General features: G+C 44.8%; 1 protein-coding gene across 2 annotated transcripts; it reads right to left on the reverse strand.

The window, feature by feature from the left end:
• Positions 1-553: 553 nt before the first annotated feature.
• LOC129833468 (eukaryotic translation initiation factor 3 subunit D) lies at positions 554-10,119 on the reverse strand. Of its 2 annotated transcripts, none has more exons than XM_055898097.1 (16): positions 10,009-10,119; positions 9,215-9,340; positions 9,069-9,114; positions 8,773-8,909; positions 8,590-8,675; positions 8,358-8,430; positions 8,028-8,143; positions 7,215-7,347; positions 6,861-7,008; positions 6,532-6,662; positions 6,279-6,364; positions 5,919-6,048; positions 5,647-5,789; positions 5,314-5,506; positions 5,010-5,106; positions 554-657 (listed from the first exon to the last, which is right to left on the reverse strand). In XM_055898097.1, exons 2-16 carry the CDS (start codon positions 9,335-9,337, stop codon positions 641-643), a joined length of 1,659 nt encoding a protein of 552 aa, XP_055754072.1. In that variant the 5' UTR covers positions 9,338-9,340; positions 10,009-10,119; the 3' UTR covers positions 554-640. The 2 variants fall into 2 exon arrangements, with proteins under 2 accessions (XP_055754072.1, XP_055754071.1); XM_055898096.1 differs by having other exon boundaries at positions 8,028-8,149.
• Between the last annotated feature and the right edge of the window lie 416 nt (positions 10,120-10,535).

The raw sequence follows: 10,535 nt of genomic DNA on the forward strand, positions 1-10,535 counted from the left end.
TATAGGGTCATAACAAGGTGAACGAGTCCAAGCATCTTCTGACAGGTGTCTGTCTTCATCAGGCCTGCAGTAGCCTTGTGTTCTCAGAGCCTCAGCCACGGTGGGGCCCAGACAGGAGTCTGAGCGTAGGCGGTTTCCGCCTTCTGATAGTGTCTGAAGGGCACAACACTCAAAACAGGTGTTAAACTTTAAGGTCTCCTCTTTAGGAGACTGTGTTATCGTAACACAATTTATTAACCCTTTAAAAAGGTATGAGGCCTTGGTTTAACCCCCTTCAGAAGTAATCTTGGACATAGATCAGCAGTCAAATTTATGTAGCTCTGCTCACCAACTAACCATTCACTCAACCTTTATACAGAAAGATCAAGTATCTAAATATACCAGAATACTCAATTACTATCAACAATATATACACTTCACAGATGAGCAGAATAGGAATCCTCATCATGACTCATTTTGATGACGCATGCCTGCTTAGTGATTATTTTTCAGTAAGAAAATAATGATCTCTCCTTTTAGTAAGAGAAAATACAAAATAAATGGAAACAAGAGCCAGTTTGTCAGATCTTTATTTGAATGTAACGAGGGAGTATTTTGTGTGTGATGCAGGCCACCTGGTCACTAGCGCAATTGCCACACCTTAGGGTTCTTGTTCATCTAGAAAAAGAGGACAGGGAGTAGAGAGAAATAAGGGGGAGAGAAAAGGACTTTAAAACCAGTAAACATACGTCATTCAGAACATGCAAAATGTATTGTACAAAACCTCAACTATTAATCACATTACTTACAAACCATTAGAATACAATCACATAAATGTTCAGAGACCACTGCCCACACATTGTAATATATACAGTGCTGTGGGAAAGTATTCAGACCTCCGCTTTGACACATTGTAATATATACAGTGCTTTGGGAAAGTATTCAGACCTCCGCTTTTCCAGATTGTAATATATACAGTGCTTTGGGAAAGTATTCAGACCTCCGCTTTTCCAGATTGTAATATATACAGTGCTGTGGGAAAGTATTCAGACCTCCGCTTTGACACATTGTAATATATACAGTGCTGTGGGAAAGTATTCAGACCTCCGCTTTGACACATTGTAATATATACAGTGCTGTGGGAAAGTATTCAGACCTCCGCTTTGACACATTGTAATATATACAGTGCTGTGGGAAAGTATTCAGACCTCCGCTTTGACACATTGTAATATATACAGTGCTGTGGGAAAGTATTCAGACCTCCGCTTTGACACATTGTAATATATACAGTGCTTTGGGAAAGTATTCAGACCTCCACTTTTCCACATTGTAATCCATTTTAGAATAAGGCTGTAACATAATTTCCCCTCAATCTACACCCCATAATGACAAAGCAAAAACAGCTTTAGACATTTTTGCAAATTTATCAAAAATAAACTGGAATTTCACATGTACATAACTGTTCTGACCTTTCACTCAGTACCTTTGGCAGCGATTACAGCTTTGAGTATGACGCTACAAGCTTGGCACACCTGCATTTGGGGAGTTTCTCCCATTTCTCTGCAGATCCTCTCAAGCTCTGTCAGGTTGGATGGGGAGCATCACTACACAGCTATTTTCAGGTCTCTAGACTTTCGATCAGGTTCAAGTCCAGGCTCTTGCTGGGCCACTCAAGGACATTCAGAAAGTTGTCCCGAAGCCACTCCTGCGTTGTCTTGGCTGTGTGCTTAGGGTCGCTGTCCTGTTAGAAGGTGAACCTTTTTCCCAGTCTGAGGTCCTGAGCACTCTGGAGCAGGTTCTGTACATTGCTCTGTTCATCTTTCCCTCGATCCTGACTAGTCTACCAGTTCCTGCCCAGAAAAACATCCCCACAGCATGATGCTGCTACCACCATGCTTCACTGTAGGGATGGTACTGGTCAGTTGATGAGCGGTGCCTGGTTTCCTCCAGACGTGACGCTTGGCATTCAGGCTAAATAGTTAAATCAGACCAGAGAATCTTGTGTCATATGGTCTGAGAGTCTTTAGGTGCCTTTTGGCAAACTCAGTCAGCTTTCATGTGCCTTTTACTGAGGAGTGCCTTCCTTCTGGCCATAAAAGCCTGATTGGTAGTGTGTGAGAGGAAAAATTGCAAGATTATGTTATAATACTTTTATTGCATCAAATGTTGTTGTTTTATGCAACAGAATAGAGTATTGTTAACTATTGTGTGTGTGTTCTACTGAGGAATAACACTGACAGGAGATTTACCATGTCTTTTGGGTGATAAAACCTAAAGAGCATGAGTTAATGTTTCTGTTCTATACCGTACCAGGGAGAGATGGTTCCAGTTTGGAGTCGGAGGGCCAGACACTGGTCTATACAATGAAAACTGTTGACACAGCAGATACTGTCTGCTATGTATTAAAAGTATCTTTCATACAAATCTTAACTTTGTGACCCATTCTATATATCTGTTCTTCGTCATGTAGGTTGAAAGGGGTGTATCTTGGCTATAAAAGACCTTTGTACTTTTGTATCGGCGCTCTCAACGGATCATCAGAGATGATAATGTGTCGACCAGCCAATGCTATTGCAAAGCTCTCACTATTAAATATTTAGTTTAAGTATAACTCTGACTTGTGTGATAAGTTTGTCTCTCCTCATTTGATAGTAAAGAAATGAACCACCACAAGTGCTGCAGAGATGGTTGTCCTTCTGGAAGGTTCTTCCATCTCCACAGAGGAACTCCGTAGCTCTGTCAGAGTGGGTTCTTGGTCACCTCCCTGATCAAGGCACATGTCCCCCGATTGCTCAGTTTGGCCGGGCGGCCAGCTCTAGGAAGAGTCTGGTGGTTTCAAACGTCTTCCATTTAAGACTGATGGAGACCACTGTGTTCTTGCGGAACTTCAATGCTGCAGACATTTTTAGGTATCCTTCCCCAGATCTGTGCCTCGACACAATCCTGTCTCGGAGCTCTACGGACAATTCCTTCGACCTCATGGCTTGGTTTTTGCTCTGACATCCTGTCAACTGTGGGACCCTATATAGACATGTGTGCCTTTCCTAATTATATCTAAATAATTTACCACAGGTGCACTCCCATCAAGTTGTAGAAACATCTCAAGGATGATGACACAGGCCTACCAGATAAGCTAAATAACTTCAATGCTCGCTTTGAAGCAAGTAACACTGAAACATGCATGTGAGCATCAGCTGTTTTGGACGACTTTGTGATCACGCGCTCCGCAGCTGATGTGAGGAAGACCTTTAAACAGGTCAACATTCACAAGGCCAGATGGATTACCAGGACGTGTACTCCGAGCATGAGCTGACCAACTGGCAAGTGTCTTCACTGACATTTTAAACCTCTCCCTGTCTGAGTCTGTAATACCAACATGTTTCAAGCAGACCACCATAGTCCATATGCTCAAGGACACTAAGGTAACCTGCTTAAATGACTACCGACCCGTAGCACTCACGTCTGTAGCCATGAAATGCTTTAAAAGGCTGGTCATGGCTCACAACTCCATTATCCCAGAAACCCTAGACCCAATCCAATATGCATACCGCCCCAACAGATCCACAGATGCAAACTCTACTGCACTCCACTGCCCTTTCACACCTGGACTAAAGGAACACCTATGCGAGAATGCTATTCATTGACTACAGCTCAGCGTTCAACACCATAGCGCCCTCAAAGCTCATCACTAAGCTAAGAACCCTGGGACTAAACACCTCCCTCTGCAACCCGATCCTGGAGTTCCTGACGGGCCGCCCACGGGTGGTAAGGGTAGGTAACAAAACATCCGCCACACTGATCCTCAATCCTCAACTCCCTGTTCACTCATGACTGCACGGCCAGGCAAAACTCCAACACCATCATTAAGTTTGCCGATGACAACAGTGGAGGCCTGATCACTGTCAATGATGAGACAGACTATAGGGAGGTCAGAGACCTGACCGTGTGGTGCAAGGACAATAACCACTCCCTCTACGTTATCAAGACAAAGGAGATGATTGTAGACTACAGGAAAAGTAGGACCGAGCACACCACCATTCTCATCGACGGGGTTGTAGTGGAGCAGGATGAGAGCAAGTTCCTTGGCGTTCACATCACAAACAAACTAACATGGTCCAAGCACACCAAGACAGCCGTGAAGAGGGCACGACAAAACCTATTCCCCCTCAGGAGACTGAAAAGATGTGGCATGGGTCCTCAGATCCTCAAAAGGGTTTACAGCTACACCATCGAGAGCATCCTGACGGGTTGCATCACTACCTGGTATGGCAACTGCTCGGCCTCCAACCGCAAGGCACTACAGAGGGTAGTGCGTACGGCACAGTACATCACTGGGGTCAAGCTTCTTGCCATCCAGGACCTCTATACCAGGCGGTGTCAGAGGAAGGCCCTAATTTCTTTTGTCAAAGACTCCAGCCACCCTAGTCATAGACGATTCTCTCTGCTACCGCACGGCAAGCGGTACCGGAACGTCAAGTCTAGGTCCAAGAGGCTTCTAAACAGCTTCTACCTCCAAGCCATAAGACTCCTGAACAGCTAATCAAATGGCTACCCAGACTATTTGCATTGCTGCTCCCCCCCCTTCTACGCTGCCGCTACTCTCTGTTACTATCTATGCATAGTCACTATAATAACTCTACCTACATGTATATATTACCTCAATACCGGTGCCCCTGCACCAGTACTCCCTGTATATAGCCCTGCTATTGTGATTTACTGCTGCTCTTTAATCATTTGTTATTCTTATACATTTTTTTCCCAATGGAAACAGAATGCACCTGAGCTCAATTTCGAGTCTCATACCAAATGCGCTGAATAACTAAAAAGGTATTGCTTATTTTTTTTGCAAATAATTCTAAAAACCTGATTTTGTCATTATGGGGTATTGCGTGTAGGGAAAACAGTTAATTAATTTTAGAATAAGGCTGTAATGTAACAAAATGTTAGAAAAGTGAAGTGGTCTGAATACTTTCCAAATGCCCTGTGAACATAGTACAGGTACCGCATAGTGCAATGGTGGCAGTCCTCACCTTCCTCCTCCTCGTCCTCTTCATCATCATCATCATCTTCCTCATCTTCATCTGAGCTGAAGGTCCCATCAGGCAAGCTATACACCCGAATCACTTGCTGTTGGCAAAAGCACACAATGATGATAATGACTCTCTGTAAGGAACACTAACATTTCTTGGGCTCTGTGTGCAGACACCGTCAAGACAATGGGGGAAATCAACTACAAGTTGCAGAGACAAGTACTAGTCTTCCAAGTCATTGGCAGCGCTCTACAGAAACAGTCAAGGGCATGCTCTGCTCCATGGTCAGCAGTCCCGAGCTCACCTTGTTGGGGTCCTTGAGGATGAGGTACTTGCCCTCCTCCAGCTTGCGGCAGATGTCGATGACGCAGCGGAGGATGCCCCAGGCGTTCTCCATGCTCAAGTTGATCTGGCTGGCAAACTCAGTGGGCTGGAACTGCTGGGTGCCCAGGACCACGTGGCGCGCAGAGTCCTTCGCGTGATAACGAGACACGTACCTGGAGACAGGGGAGGGCAGGGGATTTAACTGATGGAGGTCATAACCAAGTGAATTTATGGACAATTTGAAGGGGAAAAATGGTTGCTGTGAACAGTATAGTCGCACTTGACATGTGTGTTTGGGGGGAGGGGCACTGACCCTAGCTTGAGGTACTCTGAGCCAGCCAGCATGGCACAGCAGGTCCAGCGGGCCAGTTTGTAGCTGTTGTTCTTCAGCTCGGTGGCCAGAACAGCTCCTCTCTGAGAGTCCAGCTTCTGACGCCAGTCCACTCCATTACAGTGCTTAAGACAAGAACAAAACATTCAACAACATTAAGCATTAGAGGGGAAGTTAACACTGCATTTCATCCCCAGAGATAGCATCAAATATCTAGTACTGTCTTTTCTGTCATCACTCGTTCCTCCTCTTACCCGGGAGTCCCACTCGTTGAGGGTCTTGACGTTGATGAAGGACACCTCTCCGTTGGCCCCGGTCATCACTCCATCGTGCTCACAGCGTACAATCAGGTCAATGTCCTCCCCCAGCTTCCAGCGGCGGTACCTGAGACAGAAACAGGTGAGTTTACAGGTCTACACAGCTACACCCCTCAACACTAACCCATAGTCCAGCAGGACACATCACATGGATCCATTTATAGGGAGTACCAAAACATTTTTTTAAAGACTTCTTACAGATGTGAATGAACTAACTGTGATTAGATGGTCTGAATGAGTGGATGGTCTGCAGTAGTGAGATAGCAGCATGACAGAGCAGCACGGGTCAGTACTCACCTGTAGGCAACAGAGGCCACCTCACTCTTGTCTATGTCCTCCTCTACAAATGGGTTGGGGTTAGGGAACTTGTGCCTCTCCCCACCCTGAGGGGAAACAAAGACACAGCATCCTATTAGAACTGAAATAATGAACATCCAATTCAAATGTATTCTTTACAATGGCAGAAATGCTTGGACTTTTGCCACATCACACTCACATTGAAGGAATGTCACTGGACATGTCCATTGGTGTATAATTGTAGTGGTCTTACCATGCGCAGACACTGCTGGCTGAAGTTATGGTTGATGTAGGTAGCCTCCATGGCCAGGTTACGGGGCGAGTTGAAGGAGTTGCCCTCATCCTGTGGTGGCTCGTTGGCAGTCTCACTCACCGTCAACAGATCTGACATGTACAGTTAGATGGTTAGATGAGCCGAATGCACAAAAAACCAAACTCACCCCTAAACATTGGCATTATAACAAGAAGACTTATAGGAGAGTTTGATATAAGGTATAACTACTGATTCACTAGTAAACAAGACTTCCTTGACCAGTCAGAGATGGACCAACAGCTGAATAGATTAACTTGAGAAAGCCTCACCAAAGTCAGAGTTGTCTCTCTTGTCAAAGAAGAGCTTGTTGCCCACTCTCTGCACAATGATGTCCCAGGAGTTGACTGAGCGCGTGCAGCACATCAGGGTGGCCAGGATGGCATCGGTGGCAAACACATTGCCCTGGGTCTTAGCCAACTGCAGAGGAAGGTATAGGGAAGGTTTTACATCTGAGCAGAGAACACTCTACAGGGCAGTGGACATTGTAATAATCCTGTTTTTGTTTCTGAAATGTGTGAAACCATTAGTTCTGAACAAGAATGTGCAGACAAAACAACAAAAGGACTGAATCAATATTATGTTGCTCTGGCTTACTGTACAAGTGTGGAATTAAGAGGGTGTACCTTGCGGATGACAGGGTCGTCGGTGGTGGTCACTGTGTGAAAGATCCTCTTGATGCTCTTGAGAGGCTTCTCGTTGCGAGTGGTGACGCGGTCGAAGGCCTTGTCGTAGTACTCCAATGCACCACAGCACTCACTGAGGGAGAAAGAAAATCAATTGACTTTACGTGGATATATTTTCTTCCAGTAGAAACAAAAAGGGTAAAAACAGACTAGACTCATTGCAGGTGAAAAGCAACTTGAACATCATGTTACTCAGACTGGGTTTTGTTCTGAACTGTGTGATTGAGACAGACTGGGGAAGAAATGGACAAAGCCATCGATGACATCACTCTATTGTTTCCTATGAGAATGCTCAGTGGCGCATTTCATGATAAGGAAGTGTCATTTCAGCATGTCACCATCCTTTTACACAGAGGAGTTGTTGGAAACCTACTCTATGAAGTGACGTTGAAGGCTAGCTCAGTGCTGCTCCCTCTCATGGAGTATCTCAAGTTGAAGGCCGAGAGAGGTTCCATTAGCAACTAGATTATTCTTATAACTTTGTCTGTGATTTTAAAATAATCGGTTCAAGGACATACATCTGGTGAAATAGAAGCCATTATTGATACCATGATTGTGTTTGAATATTTTGTTTATATACATCTACGAATACTGACCAACGAGCACCATTTCCCCTTTCACTATAATTGGGGATACTGTTTTGTGGAAACAATGCCTGCAATACGGCGGTCGTCCATCAACTTGAACTCAATGCGAGGGCGCAGTCGTTCTCCCCTGGATTGAGCACAGATGCAGTGTTAATAAGTCACTCACATGTCAGTGGGGTCTTCCACCTCCATGTATCTCATCTTCATCAGCCTGGGGAAGTCCATCTCCTCCTTCACCTCCCAGTCACTCCGGACCTCCACCGACGAGTCCCGGGGTTTCAACTGGGCCTTGAAATGAAAGGTATGAGGGGGGAAAGGGAAAGGGGAGGGAGGAGAGACAGGAACGTATGGTAGCGTTAGCAGGTGTTTGGGAAGACAGTTGCCAGAAACTTCATATGACTACATCAGATGTTATCTGAGGAGTATCACAATACGATTCAGATGTCCGGAGGTGCACTGATAAAACAATCCACATGCATTGTTGATCTTCCCATACCTGGGATTTCTGGTCCCACTTCTGACGCACGCCAAACTGCTTCTGGAACTTTTTCTGTAGGCGCATGCGATCCCTGGACAGAGCCATATGAGATTAGACAGTTATAGAGAAAACCAGAGAACATGTGTTTTAGAAAGCCACATGAGATTAGACAGTTATAGAGAAAACCAGAGAACAACATTTAGAAAGCCACATCAGCAGTGGATTGGCTAAACAACTGCAGGCAGCTTACCTCTCCTTCTGCTTGGCACTCTTTGGCAGGGTCTGCATATTGAACTGGGTCAGGTTCCTGCGGTCCTTGTCCCTGCGCAGATTCCTCTGTAAAAACAGAACAAAACATCCTGTTATAGAAAAGGTTACACAGAAAAGCCTTTTTGGGATACTGTGTGTGTGGTCGAGCAGATTAGTCTTGTACCTGAGCAAACCTCATGCGGTTCCTCTGGTAGGCAGTCTTCTGCGTCTTGGCAGTGTCCACCAGCTGGAAGCTAGTCTCGTCCTCCTCATGGAAGTAGGCATACTGACTACCACCCCCAAACTGAGATGAATACTTGTCTGTCAAAACATACAACCAAATGTCAAATGATGGCATCCATAGTCTGAAATACCTCAAAATCAATATTGAATATAGACGTACAATAGGCAATATATTCTGGATTATGTTTACACCATATCATGTTATTATCGTGAATCCTACAATACAATTTAACCCACTTGTGTATCTCTTGTCCTGGTAGGTTGCTCCTGTCCAATCAGCCACCTGCACAGAAAAGTAAATCAATCAGCCTAATGTCCTCCTCTTGAAGCAGGGCAAACTGCTGTTTATATTTAAAGGTGAAAGGCAGCAGAGGAAGACCAACCTTTCCCAGACGGTCTCCTTTGCTAAAGGGCTGGTAGGGCATGTCTTTAAACTTCTCAGGGACAGCACAGGGACCCCATCCAGAGGGATTGTCCTGGATCTCAGGGGCATGGAACTTCGCCATGGTCTGAGGTTAGGGCAGATGTTGTAAACATTTAAAATGAAACGCAGATTTGAACAATATCTAGTTACCTTATACTATGTATATTAGATAGAAATTTGGTGTACATACGCAAGTAGATGATACGTTTAGTAACCTAGGCCGCAGGGTCTCAGACAATGTCAAAGAATAGCACTGTTTTCACTCATCAATGCACTAACATTAGACAGGCATTTCAGTATGCGCAGTGGCCTAGTCATCACGGACCCAGGACACATAACCATTGGATTGCTAAGAAACTGACATCGATAGACTATTTGCATAAGTAATCATCATGAAGAGAATGCAATGTACAAGTTATAGCTAACGTCGTTATCTACAATAGTCTAGCCTAAGCTTGCTAACGTTAACATTATATCAGCAGGCGACCTAGTTAGCTAGCCAAACATTTCACAACACCCAAATCTAGTAAGGTGACATCAACGATTGAGCGTAACTACGTTCTGTTTCCATATGGACACTATGGCAAGCTAACCAGCATGCTTGCTAACTCGTTAACCAGGTGGCAGATAGCAATCTGCTAAGCTAACGGCGGTGGCAGTAACATTCACTCGAGTACATTTCACATTGTTTACCCTAAACATCATTGTAAACATGACATGTTCATACATTTTCATATCTTATTCGAATCTCACCTTTAAGATTGTGACGACCAAACGGGAGTTTTTATTCGGCCAAACAGCCGAGTCACAATTTTCTTCTAAAGGCGCCTTAGAAAAAGGAAGTGGAAAAGTACCGTAATGAGTGGTTTTCCGGCAGACTAGAAGCTTTGTTGCATATTGCTGCCGTTCACAGGTCGGGGTGTGAATTGCACATTTTGTTCACAAAAAGTGAAATTGGGGGAAAAAATTAATTGCACCACCATCTACCCCTAGATATACACCACTATCCCCAACAAACCCACCACCCCTTCACACTACTTTGGCCCAAACATCCTACACCAGGCCGTCACCCTGGGAAGCTGGAACCCCTTGTCTCAAACCCCCCTGTAGTTCTTCTGCACTAAAATCTCAACACCCAAAAAGTCTGCTGCTTCTACCACCAAATCAGTCTTCTGGGATTTCCTTTCCATCTGTGCAGTAATTACCATAGCAATAAATGCCAAGTAGTCAACCACTAAAGCACAAACTGTTTGGGTTACTCTGTACTGGCCCAATACTCA

This window comes from Salvelinus fontinalis, chromosome 34 (genome assembly GCF_029448725.1).
Source record: "Salvelinus fontinalis isolate EN_2023a chromosome 34, ASM2944872v1, whole genome shotgun sequence".
In the NCBI taxonomy this organism is placed as follows: domain Eukaryota; kingdom Metazoa; phylum Chordata; class Actinopteri; order Salmoniformes; family Salmonidae; genus Salvelinus; species Salvelinus fontinalis.